This window comes from Tribolium madens, unplaced genomic scaffold, assembly GCF_015345945.1.
Source record: "Tribolium madens isolate multiple individuals breed KSU strain unplaced genomic scaffold, Tmad_KSU_1.1 Scaffold_20;HRSCAF=117;Tcas5.2_LG4, whole genome shotgun sequence".
In the NCBI taxonomy this organism is placed as follows: Eukaryota; Metazoa; Arthropoda; class Insecta; order Coleoptera; family Tenebrionidae; genus Tribolium; species Tribolium madens.
The window spans coordinates 220,367-231,683 of NW_025400985.1; the positions used below are offsets into that span (position 1 = coordinate 220,367).

An 11,317-nucleotide genomic window follows, 5' to 3' on the forward strand; every position below is an offset into this window, starting at 1 on the left:
GAAATTTTGTGTATTTTTTTTGGCTTATTTTTGACGAAATTTTAGTTAAAACCACTTAAATCTAACGAAACACACAAATTAACATTAATTCAGTTTTTTTTTTCTAAAATACTATACTCAAAAAATGCAAAAAATAGAATTAATTTGATGAATTTATGTTTTATTTTCAACAAGATTTTGTGAAAAAAAAAAACGTTTTTGACTGAAAATGTACTTAAACACTTTGAAAAAAGCAAAAATTATGCAATTTTTGGCTTAAGTTAGTGATTTTTGGTCAATTTTAGTGTAATCTCAAAAAAAAAACTAAAAATTTTGTTCGAGAACGCTATTTTAGAACAAATTTTGTGTTTTTTCGACTTATTTTATTATTTTTTAAATTTTACTCAAAACAAGCTAAATCGAACGAAACATTTTCACTCTTTTGGACTTTTTTCTTTTTGTCAACAGTAAACAGCATTTTGAGACAGATACTACATAATTTTAACTTATTTTGTTGTAGTATTTTTTTTAAATAAAAAAGAAATTTCTATTATGGAACGTATAAAAAATCAGTTAATGTATGTTTCGAATTGCTAGAATAGAAATTCATGTGTTAGCTAACTGATATTTAACAGATGGGTCAACGGCATTTTGAAACAGATACTACATGATTTAACATTATTTTGCTATAATTATTTTCAGTTAGTTGAGTAACAGTGATTCAATTATTCATTTATGATGAAACAAATTAATTAAAAATCAGCTAATGTATGTTTCGAATTGACTGTGTATAACCCAAAAATTAATTTTTCAAGTGTGAAAAGCATTTTTAAACAGATACTACGCAGCTTTAACTAATTATTTTCTCATAAATATGAGATTTTGATATGTATAAAAAATCAGTTATTGTATGTTTCGAATTAAGCGTCAAGGGCATTTTGAGACAGATACTACATAATTTGAATTGATTTTGTTGAAGTTATTTTCTGTTAAATAACAAAATTTCAATTAATAAGTCAGTAAAAATTAATTAAAAGTCGGCTAATGTATGTTTCGAATTGCCAGGGCATACAAATACTACATAATTTTGAGTTATTTTAAATCAATTACGTCTCTTGAAATTTTAATTAATAGAAAAAATATATCTTATCGTCTGACAACAAGATATTATCTCAACACTTTAAGAAAAAATATAACCGTTTTTCTACCTATATATTAAACCGATTTGTAAACATTCTAGATTAGAAACAGTCAATAACTAAATCGATAAGATAATTCGTATTTCGAGTAAGAAATTTCTACAAATTCCCAATTACGGTAGCGCGAAAAATGATCAGAAATCGTGGTAAGTACGAATTTATTACTCAATTAATGAAATAATTTCACAAAGAGAAAAAAATTCTAATTTTGATAACACGTGTGTAAAAACCTTATCATATTATTTTTCCAGGTGATAAAATGATTGTATTGATTCTAATTTTGGAAGTGGTGACCCGAGTCCAAGGGGGCTGCCCTACTCGTTGCACTTGCACCCAAAACTCGCTAACTTGCGTCCAATCGAGTCTAGAATCGGTCCCTTATTTCGACAGTTTGGCCAACACCCCCGTCATAATCGACCTCTCAGGCAACCCCATAACATACATCGAAATCGACGATTTCAGTTTCGATAAAAGCCACCAAGTCAAGGAGATTTACTTAAATAGCACCTCGTTGACCATCATCGACGAGCACGCCTTCGACGAGCTCGAAAACTTGCAAGAACTCTACTTAAACGATAATTTACTCCACTATTTCCCCGATGAAATGATCAAAAAGAACGAAAATATGGTGTTGTTGGATTTGTCGAGTAATTATTTCAGTGAAATGCCGAGGATTCAGTCGGGGAGTTTGGAGGTTTTGGCAATTGCGAATTCGCGAATTGAGGGGATTAGTGAGGGGGCTTTGGACGGGCTACCAAATTTGCGAATTTTGCTCTTGCAACAGAATAATTTGAAGAGTGTTAATCCGGGGATTTTCTCAAAGATGAGTAATTTGTTTTTTGTGAGGCTTGCCTATAATCCGTGGTTGTGTGATTGCAAAACTGTGGAGTTGTTTGAGTTTTTGGTAAAGAAGCGGTTTGTTGATAACACCGAAACGATTCAGTGTCTGAATGAAGAGAAAATTTTCGTGGAAATCCCCGAAAAATGCACCGATTTTAACAATACTAAACCTCGGAATGAAACTGAAGAATTTGATGGTGATTTTTATTACGTTTTGGTTCTGTTCGTTGCAATTTTTTCGAGTTTGGTTTTGGGGGCGATTTGTGGTACTTGTCTCACTTATAAATTTCTGACAAGGAGTGTAAAAATCACCGAAAGCAAAAAAACACTACTCTAACTCACATTTTTCTATATTTTGATATTTTTCTAACTGTTTTAAGTTATGTAAATAAACAATTTCTACTATTGCTATTTATTGACTAAATCGTTACAAATTATTGATCATTTTCGAAATCAGCTGGATTTTTCCTCATTAGTCTTTGGTGTTCTTTTTCAACTTGGTCGTAAACCACGTAACCAAGAAGGAGGGCTGAAAAATAACCATTACACAATTTTTTTTACTAAATTTACACTTACGTGGAACTACGTATAAAAATTCTTCTTTAATACGTCTCAAAGTGTTTGGGACACCGTGTGAAAAAATGCCAGAGAAGGCCTTGAGTTCAAAGGGCGATAATCGGTAAGTGATGATTCCTCGGAGTTTATATAACTGCCCGAAACCGTGCCCCATCTGAAAGTGAGGTTATATTACATAATCACTTGAATTTGTACTAATTAACTGAACTATTTGGGGGAACAATGAAAAAATGAGGGAAAAAGTGGTCAATTTTATGAAATTCTTACTTTGAGTGATCAATCAAGTTGGCGAAATTACGATGAATTAACCTCGAACTGTCACTTTGACAACTGACAGCGGACAGTGGCCAATTAAATGACACTACTATGGCGGGTATTTTGGATTTCGAAAAGTTCAAAAAAAAAATTGGATTTATATTTTTTCTTATTTTGGTTCATTTACCGAAAAACTCATAAAATTCGAAAGATATTGTCAAAAAAATTGCACAATTTTGTCGAAAATGATTTATTTTCTGTTTTGCTAGTGTTTTTTTCTAACAAAAAAATTTAAGAAATCTTGTCAAATGTATAGAATTGCAAAATTACTTCTCAAAATGCGATTTTTCATTAAGAAACTTACTAAACTTCTAAATTTCAAGTTTTTTGCCAAAATAAGTTAAAAAAAATTGAAATTTAGACCAAAATATCCAAAAAATGTCCCAAAATTAGAATGGTTTTGTCAAAAAATTGAACAATTTTATCGAAAAATTACAAGATTTATGAAATCTTGTCCAAAACAAAGTAGAAAATTGCAAAATTAAATCTTGAAACGCGTTATTTTCGCATGTTTTTATAAATTTGGAGCATTTTTCACTAGAAACATACTAAAATTTCAATTTTTTTGTCAAAATTTCTATTAATTTAAGAAAAAAAAAATCAAGTTGGCGAAATTACTCAGATTACTCACTTTGACAACTGACAGCAGACAATGGCCAATTATGACAATGGTATTTTTGATTTCTAAAAGGTAAAAAAAATGCAAAAATTTGGAATATTTTGGTAAATTAAGACAGAAAAATGCAAAGATTAATCTGAAATGTGTTATTTTTTTTTATTTGGGTTCATTTAGAGCGTTTTTTATTGAAAAACTCACAAAATTCGAAATTTTTCACCAAAAAATTTCACAATTTTGTCGAAAAAGATTTATTTCCTGTGAATTTGCAAGTGTTTTTTTCTAACAAAATCAAAAAATTTAAGAAATCTTGTCAAAACAAAGTATAGAATTGCAAAATTAGTTCTCAAAATGCATATTTTTTATAAATTTAGAGCATTTTTTACCGAGAAACTTACTAAATTTTAAGTTTTTTGCCAAAATAAGCTAGAAAATTTTGAAATTTGGTCCAAAATGTCCAAAAAATGTCACAAAAATTGAATGAATTTGACAAGAAAATACACAATTTTGTCGAAAAGTCACAAAATTTAAGAATTCTTGTCAAAACAAGGTTAAAAGTTATAAAAATGCAAAAAAATCTAGATTTTGATAAATTAAGACAGAAAATTGCAAATATTAATGTGTATTATGTTATTTTTCCTTATTTGGTTTTATTTATAGCGTTTTTTAATCGAAAAACTCAAAAAATTCGAAAGATTTTACCAAAAAATTGCACAATTTTGTCGAAAATGATTTATTTCCTCTAAAGCTAGTGTTTTTTTTTCCAACAAAGTCAAAATATTTAAGAAATCTTGTCAAAATACAGAATAGAATTACAAAATTAGTTCTCAAAATGCTATATTTTTGTATATTTTTATAAATTCAGAGCATTTTTTTCACCGAGAAACTTACTAAATGTCTAGTTTTTTGCCAAAATAAGTTAGAAAAATTTGAAATTTAGACCAAAATGTCCCAAGGAATTCGAATGATTTTGACAAAAAATTGCACATTTTTGTCGAAAATGCGTTAGTTTCCAAGAATTTTCACCAACAAAGTCACACAATTTCCAAAATCTTGTCAAAACAAAATAGAAAATTGCAAAATTAGATCTCGAAATGCATGTTTTTATAAATTTAGAGGATTTTAAAAATTTTGTCAAAATAAGTTACAAATTTCAAATTTTGCTCCAAAACTTGTTAATTTCCATCAATTTAAGAAATAAAAAGTATCAAAACTTGATTTTTTTGTTTTTTCCACCTCACACGAGTCGCACATGTGTGTGGATTTGTAATTGCTATAGAAACGTGCTGAAGTTTGTGCATAACCATGGTAACAAAAAGGTGCAAAAGTAAGAATTGCCATAGCAACAATAAGAAAATTGAAACCAGTGGCGGGTATTTTTGTTTTATTCAAAAATAAATTGAAACAAATAATTTATTTAAAATTCCACGTGAAACGGGTAGTATTTGTGGTCGACAAAGGCCGAAAAAGCGCAAATCCTCTGATTCCGGTTACACGAATCCAAATATTCCACATCTTGTGAATCAAGTTGAAAGTCAAAAATGTCAATATGTTCCCTAATTCTGAACTGATTGCTACATCTCGTGACCACACAAATACCTAACGAAATCTAGAAAATAAAAAAGTTTGGTGTTTTTTCCCGTTTTGTTTTCTTATTACTAAATAATTTAAGACGACTTGAGCGGCGGTTTTTCGATGTTTCCGTGCAATTTCGTCGATTTTCTCATCACAAATCGTAGGTTCTGGGAAATTGGGGACTCCACCCATTTCATTAATCCCCAAGGGGCAGTATCCCGTGACTAAAATATTGCGTTGGGTGCAAAATTCTATAATTTTTTTCTGGTTTAGACGCGGATGGACTTCGATATGGTTCACAGTGGGTTTAATATTGGCGTTTTTGAGAATTCTGGTGATTTGTTCGCTGTTAAAATTCGCTAAACCGATACTTCTTGTGTAACCCTGGTAGACGCAATCCTCCATTCCTTGCCAAGTTTCAACATAATCGACGTCACTGTACGCACTAGGCCCTTCGTTCAAGGGCAAAGAATTCGCATTGACCTTAAAAAAAATCACAAATTCGAAAAAAAAATTTTTTTACTTTACCTTGAACCCCAAAGGCCAATGAATCAAATACAAATCGACATAACAAAATTTCATTTCTTGCAAAGATTCACGCAATTTCTCCACCACGTCTTTGCGTTGGTGGTAATTGTTCCACAGTTTCGTCGTTATGTAAACATCTTCACGTTTGATGACGCCTTCTTTGATTTTCTCATGGATTGCTTTGGCTACTGCGGCTTCAGTACCGTAAATCCACGCACAATCAAAGTGCCGATAACCGGCGTCGATGGCCAGTTTTACCACTTGGTGGATTTCCGAGGCGTGAACGAGCTTAAAAAACGATGAAAAATTTGGTATTTTTGATCAAAAACTCACCTTGTGGATTCCTAAGCCGATCAAGGGGATCGAATAGCCGTTGTTGAGACTTCGAGACATTTTTTAGCATTTTTTCACGGTCAAGGATGTTTCAAAAATAATCATCTTGTGATAACTTTTATCATTTTTAATCAATTGTGAATTTTGATAAATATTACTTAGTCACGGTGAGGAAAATACAATGAGATCTTATCAGGACAGATTATTATTTAACTTTTAACAACACCTGCATTTGAATTAAAAACTATTAAAAATTTTTTACTTTTTTTTGGAAAACCCGCTATAAAAAAATCGTCTACTTTGATGAATTCCCCGAGAATTTTGTCAAAAGCAAACAGAAAATCACAAAATTAGATCTAGAAGTGCGTTGTTTTCGCTTGTTATTGAATTCGGAATTTTTTGTCAACTCAAGGTAGAAAGTGTTTCACTAAAAAATTCACAAAATTCTGATTAGTAGCAGAAAATTAGGCACTTATTTCGACAAAAAATACAATTTTAAACCATATTTTTTTTAACCCTTTTTTCCATGCTAGACGAGTCGCTAATGTATGTATTTAGCTTCGTCTAATTGCTATAGAAATGCGTAAAACTTTGTATGCAACCATAGTAACAATAAAGGTGTAAAAGTAACAGTTGTCATAGCAACAATAAGAAAATTCAAACCAGTGGCGGGTAAATCTCAAAAATTTATTAAAAATGTGCAATTTCTTATGAATTTTATTATTGAGAAATTTAGAAAATCATGATTACAGTTTTCACAAAATTTTATTAGATTTAGAACGTTTTTCAGCGCAAAAATCACCAAATTTTGGATATCTTGCCAAAACTAAGCATACAATTAGGTCCCTTATTTCAATAGATATATGAAAAAAATACAATTTTAGACCATGTATGTGAATATAGGTACTTTTTTCTAAAAAGCCCCTTTTCCATGCTAGACGAGTCGCTAATGTGTTTAGCTTCGTCTAACTATGCTATAAAAACGTATAAAAGTTTGTATGTAGCTATAGTAATAGTAAAGGTGCAAAAGTAACAGTTGTTATAGCAACAATAAGAAAATTCAAACCAGTGGCGGGTAATCTCAAAAATTTATCAAAAATGTATAAATTTTTCATTGAGAAATTCACAAAATTCTGATTAGTGTTCCAAAACAAAACAGAAAATTGCAATANCAATAACTTTTTTTTTGATTATTTTATTAAATTTTTTTCAGCGTAAAATTCACGAAATTTTGGATATTTTGCCAAAAATAAGCATAAAATGTATTATTTTCCTTCATAGATATGTGAAAAAATACAATTTTAAAGTTTTAAACCATGTATAGAATATATATATTTTTAAAAACCCTTTTTCCATGGTAGACGAGTCACTAATGCGTGTAGCTTCATCTAGTTGCTATAAAATGTGCAGAAGTTTGTATGTAACCATGACAACAGAACTATTTGTCATGGTAACGAAAAATGAAACCAGTGGCGGGTATTATATTTCATTAAAATCTTCTATTTTTATTTAAACAATTTAATTGGTGTTCATTTTCTGAAATAATTGTCGTTTTCTGATGAAGAATTAATTAATTAATTAGTTTAAGTGTGAAAAAGTTTATTTTTTTCAAAAACTATAATATTTGTGTGCAGAAAATTCGCTCAAAAAACACATCCAATGACAAAACCGTGGCGGGTATTTTGGATTTTGAAAAATGCAAAAAATATTTTGGTAAATTAAGACAGAAAATTGCAAAGACGAATTCTGAAATGTGTTATTTTTTCTTATTTGGGTTCATTTAGAAAGTTTTTTTAACGAAAAACTCACAAAATTCGAAAGATTTCGTCAAAAAACTACACAATTTTGTCGACAATGATTTATTTGCTGTGAATTTACAAGTATTTTTTTCTAACAAAGTCAAAAAATTTAAGAAATCTTGTCAAAATAAAGTATAGAAAAAGTTCTCAAATGCGGTATTTTCGTATATTTTTATAAATTTAAAGCATTTTTCACCGAGTTTTTTACCAAAATAAGTCACTAAAGGCCTAAAAAATGTCAAAAAATTCAAATAATTTTGTCAAAAAATTGCACTATTTTGTCGTTTCTGTGAATTTTCACCAACAAAGTCACATAATTTAAAAAATAAGATAGAAAATTGCAAAATTAGATCTTGAAATGCATATTTCTATAATTTTAGAGCATTTTTCACTAAGTTTCAATTTTTTTGTCATAATAAAAATATTTTTTTCTTTTATTAATAATGTAATTTCTCTGGTGCAGAATTCGTTTGAAAAAATAAAACAATGAGATAATTATTTCTTTATTTAAGTGTGAAAAACATGGTTTTTTTTTCAAAAACTGTAATATTTGTGTGCGGAAAACTCGCTCAACGGACACACCCTTTGATTCTTGTTGCACGAATCCAAGTAGGCGACATCACCCTCATCCAATTTAAAATCAAAAATGTTGATATTTTCGACAATTCGTGATTTGGTGACAGATTTCGGGACGACACTAATCCCCAAAGAAACCTAAAAAAACGTTAAATTCCCCCAAAACTGTCAATTTTTTTTTACCAAATAATTCAAGACGATTTGTGCCGGCGTTTTGTTGTATTTCTTGGCCATTTCGACGACTTTCGGATCGAAAATTGTGGGATGTGGGAATCCCGGAGTTCCGGCATATTCGCTACGTCCTAAAGGACAATAACCTGTAATGACAATATCGCGTTGTTTGCAAAATTCGATCAATTTTTTTTGGTTTAAATTCGGATTGACTTCAACTTGGTTAACAACCGGTTTGATTTGACAATTTTTGAGAAGACGATCGATTTGTTCTTCGTTGAAATTCGAAACTCCGATGCTTTTTGTGAGCCCGAGTTGTACACATTTTTCCATTCCTTCCCACGTTTCCAGATAGTCGATGTCGCTGAAAGCGGCTTCGCCTTCGTTTATTGGCCATAAAGACGCACTTTCCTGTTTTAAAAAATAATTAAAACGCGATTTTTACGTAAAAAGAGTGACCTTGAATCCGAAAGGCCAATGCACAAGATACAAATCGATGTAAGCCAGTTTTAAACTGCTCAAAGTTTCCTTACACATTGGAACTACTTTATCTCTCGCATGGAAATTGTTCCACAACTACAAATTGCATTTATTCGATTTTTCACACAAAATTCGATTATTACTTTGCTTGTAATGAATAAATCTTCTCGTTTGACAACACCTTGTTGTATTTTTTCATTAAGTGCAACGCCAACTTCATCCTCATTGCCATAAAACCAAGCACAATCGAAATGACGATAACCGGCATCAATGGCATCCGAAACGGCCCTTTTTACTTCACCTTTTCCCGACTAAAATCGAAGAAAAATTCGAGTTTGGCACAAAATTTATTGAGGTCACCTTGTATGTTCCCAAACCCACGACGGGAATCTCAAGGCCGTTGTTGAGTTTCAACGTTTTACTACTCATTTTTGTGTTTCTTGCACCAAATTAGTTATTACCACATCAGAAATTGTTAAAATTTACCTGGAATCAATTTGACGTTCACCGGAGTTTATCACTTGTCAGTTGTCAAAATCACGTGATCTGTCAAGGACGGTTTTCAAGCCAGTGGCGGGTATTATTTTACAAAATGAGGTTATTTTAACTATTATAAGCATTACGATTTATTTAGTTTTTTTACATATAGGTTAGATATAATATAGTTATACAGGATGTTCCGTCCAAACCCCACATTAAAAGTATTGGGAGTTTGAATAATCATATTTGTTTGAAAATTGGTACATAGTCATAATGCATTAAGTCCTCCTAAATGAAAATATTTTCAAATTTTTGGATCTGCACCTTACACTTTAAGAATCGGTAACTCTGCTATTTTTTTAAATTTTAAATTCGTTTTTTTGGCGTTTGAAAGAGAAAGTTTAGATCTTTCTTCCGGTGTTTTCAAATTTTGAAAAAAAAATTAACAAACCCTAAAATTTTAAGGTTACTCTTATAATATTCAAGTGAAATACCCCAATTTTTATTTTACTAAATAGAAGAGAATTTAATTCTGCATCGATCTGTATTAAAATTCCCTATACCTAAATTTAATAATTTGGTCAAAACACAAATAAGAAAAAAAACATTTTTTTGTTCTTTTCTGTTACTATTTATTTAAATTTGAGAGAAATTTGCCCAAACAACGCAAACAATTTCAAAAGTGAAATGCGTTATTTTTGTTTCTTTTTAAAAATTTAAAGCATTTTTTACATAGAAATTCACAAAATTCGAGAAGTTAACTAAAACAATGCAGAAAATTGCGAAACTAAATTTAGAAATGGGTTTTTTTCTTATTTTTGGAAATCCAAACCGTTTTTTTTTAATTTTATTGAAATTGAAAAATATCGTTAAAAGATCAAAAATTGCAAAATTAGGTGAAACATTTGTTTTTTTTTATTAAGTTTTGGAGTGTTATAAACAATTCCTAGAAAGTTTGTCAAAGCAAAAAAGAAAATTCTAAAAGTATGTCTAAAATAGCTTAATTTTAATTATTTCGACAAATTTTTAGCACTTTTCATCGAAACATTTTTTTTAATTTTTCGTTTATCATTTTTTTTTTCTTTTTCCCTCTATTCTTTTCGCTATTTAAGTAAATTAAAAAAAAATTGCCAAAACAAACTTTGAATGCAACAGAATTAGAAAATATAAAAATTTAAAAGTAAAATTAGGTAAAACCAAAAAATTGGAGGAAAACAAGGAAAAAAATAAGTACTCGTAAATAAACAGAAGTAGAAAGAAACCTAGAAAATAATATAATAAAAACATGCATTTTAAAAAGCTAAACTCTATTAAAAAATTGCAACCATAAAAAAATTTCAGAGTAGGTACAAAAAAAACATTTTTTTGATTTATCGTTAATATAATAAAATTAGGTAAATATTAGAGATATTAAAAAAGAAAGAGAAACTAAAACAATGATCAAAATTGGTAAGAAAAAGAAAAAGAAGAATAAGGCAAAACCAAAAAAAAAAACACATTTAACAAAAAGCATAGATTTTTGTGATGAAAAACCCGAAAAATCATGTTTTTCAAGAAACCTTAATAAAAAAGGGCAATCATTAATTTTCTCAATTAATTAATCTTAATTTAACAAAAAAAGTTAATTTTTGTGACCAAAATCCCAAAAAAAATCAAAGAAAAACCAATTTACAAAAAAAACATTACTCTTAATTATTCTCTTCTCTTAATGTTCAAAAGTCTCAATTGGTTTTCAAAATTTAGCAAAAAAAGTAGATTTTTGTGATCAAAAACTCAAGAAGTCATGTTTCTTGAAAAAAGGACAATTTTTAAAAAAATTTAGGTCTACCTTTTTTCTCTTAATTCAAAAT

The 11,317-nt window shown here is 29.4% G+C and overlaps 4 protein-coding genes across 5 annotated transcripts in view; 1 reads left to right on the forward strand and 3 right to left on the reverse strand.

Annotated features, from left to right (window-relative positions):
• The window catches only part of LOC123004816 (slit homolog 1 protein-like), a 7,423-nt gene extending 5,000 nt beyond the window's left edge, over nucleotides 1–2,423 (forward strand). Inside the window, exons 1-2 of one of the 2 annotated variants that reach the window (XM_044398264.1) lie at nucleotides 1,220–1,324; nucleotides 1,430–2,423. In XM_044398264.1, the coding sequence (XP_044254199.1) occupies nucleotides 1,309–1,324; nucleotides 1,430–2,355 (942 nt within the window). In that variant the 5' untranslated portion in view covers nucleotides 1,220–1,308 and the 3' untranslated portion in view covers nucleotides 2,356–2,423. Of the gene's footprint in view, nucleotides 1–1,219; nucleotides 1,325–1,429 lie in introns of those variants that run through there. The other variant, XM_044398265.1, reaches the window with a different exon arrangement.
• LOC123004820 (cytochrome b-c1 complex subunit 8) lies at nucleotides 2,351–2,951 on the reverse strand. Its single transcript, XM_044398268.1, has 3 exons — nucleotides 2,862–2,951; nucleotides 2,595–2,748; nucleotides 2,351–2,547 (listed from the first exon to the last, which is right to left on the reverse strand). The coding sequence occupies exons 2-3, from the start codon at nucleotides 2,746–2,748 to the stop codon at nucleotides 2,453–2,455; spliced, it is 249 nt and encodes an 82-aa protein (XP_044254203.1). The 5' UTR covers nucleotides 2,862–2,951; the 3' UTR covers nucleotides 2,351–2,452.
• Nucleotides 2,952–4,924: 1,973 nt separating this feature from the next.
• On the reverse strand, nucleotides 4,925–6,103 carry LOC123005305 (1,5-anhydro-D-fructose reductase-like). Its single transcript, XM_044398988.1, has 4 exons — nucleotides 5,962–6,103; nucleotides 5,629–5,916; nucleotides 5,185–5,583; nucleotides 4,925–5,134 (listed from the first exon to the last, which is right to left on the reverse strand). Exons 1-4 carry the CDS (start codon nucleotides 6,019–6,021, stop codon nucleotides 4,943–4,945), a joined length of 939 nt encoding a protein of 312 aa, XP_044254923.1. The 5' UTR covers nucleotides 6,022–6,103; the 3' UTR covers nucleotides 4,925–4,942.
• Nucleotides 6,104–8,247: 2,144 nt separating this feature from the next.
• On the reverse strand, nucleotides 8,248–9,529 carry LOC123005039 (aldo-keto reductase family 1 member B1-like). The gene is made up of 5 exons (XM_044398629.1): nucleotides 9,348–9,529; nucleotides 9,131–9,298; nucleotides 8,967–9,083; nucleotides 8,520–8,918; nucleotides 8,248–8,474 (listed from the first exon to the last, which is right to left on the reverse strand). The coding sequence occupies exons 1-5, from the start codon at nucleotides 9,414–9,416 to the stop codon at nucleotides 8,295–8,297; spliced, it is 933 nt and encodes a 310-aa protein (XP_044254564.1). The 5' UTR covers nucleotides 9,417–9,529; the 3' UTR covers nucleotides 8,248–8,294.
• Between the last annotated feature and the right edge of the window lie 1,788 nt (nucleotides 9,530–11,317).

What these genes read in the sequence shown, in the direction of transcription:
- LOC123004820 (XM_044398268.1), bottom strand. Translation starts at nt 2,748, where the DNA reads ATGGGGCACGGTTTCGGGCAGTTATATAAACTCCGAGGAATCATCACT. An exon ending in ATTTTTATACGTAGTTCCAC is followed by an intron (nt 2,548 to 2,594) that starts GTAAGTGTAAAT and finishes GTTATTTTTCAG; the next exon opens with CCCTCCTTCTTGGTTACGTG.
- LOC123005305 (XM_044398988.1), bottom strand. Translation starts at nt 6,021, where the DNA reads ATGTCTCGAAGTCTCAACAACGGCTATTCGATCCCCTTGATCGGCTTA. An exon ending in TCGGCTTAGGAATCCACAAG is followed by an intron (nt 5,917 to 5,961) that starts GTGAGTTTTTGA and finishes TCGTTTTTTAAG; the next exon opens with CTCGTTCACGCCTCGGAAAT. An exon ending in ATTGGCCTTTGGGGTTCAAG is followed by an intron (nt 5,584 to 5,628) that starts GTAAAGTAAAAA and finishes ATTTTTTTTAAG; the next exon opens with GTCAATGCGAATTCTTTGCC.
- LOC123005039 (XM_044398629.1), bottom strand. Translation starts at nt 9,416, where the DNA reads ATGAGTAGTAAAACGTTGAAACTCAACAACGGCCTTGAGATTCCCGTC. An exon ending in ATTTATTCATTACAAGCAAA is followed by an intron (nt 9,084 to 9,130) that starts GTAATAATCGAA and finishes TGCAATTTGTAG; the next exon opens with TTGTGGAACAATTTCCATGC. An exon ending in ATTGGCCTTTCGGATTCAAG is followed by an intron (nt 8,919 to 8,966) that starts GTCACTCTTTTT and finishes TTTTTAAAACAG; the next exon opens with GAAAGTGCGTCTTTATGGCC.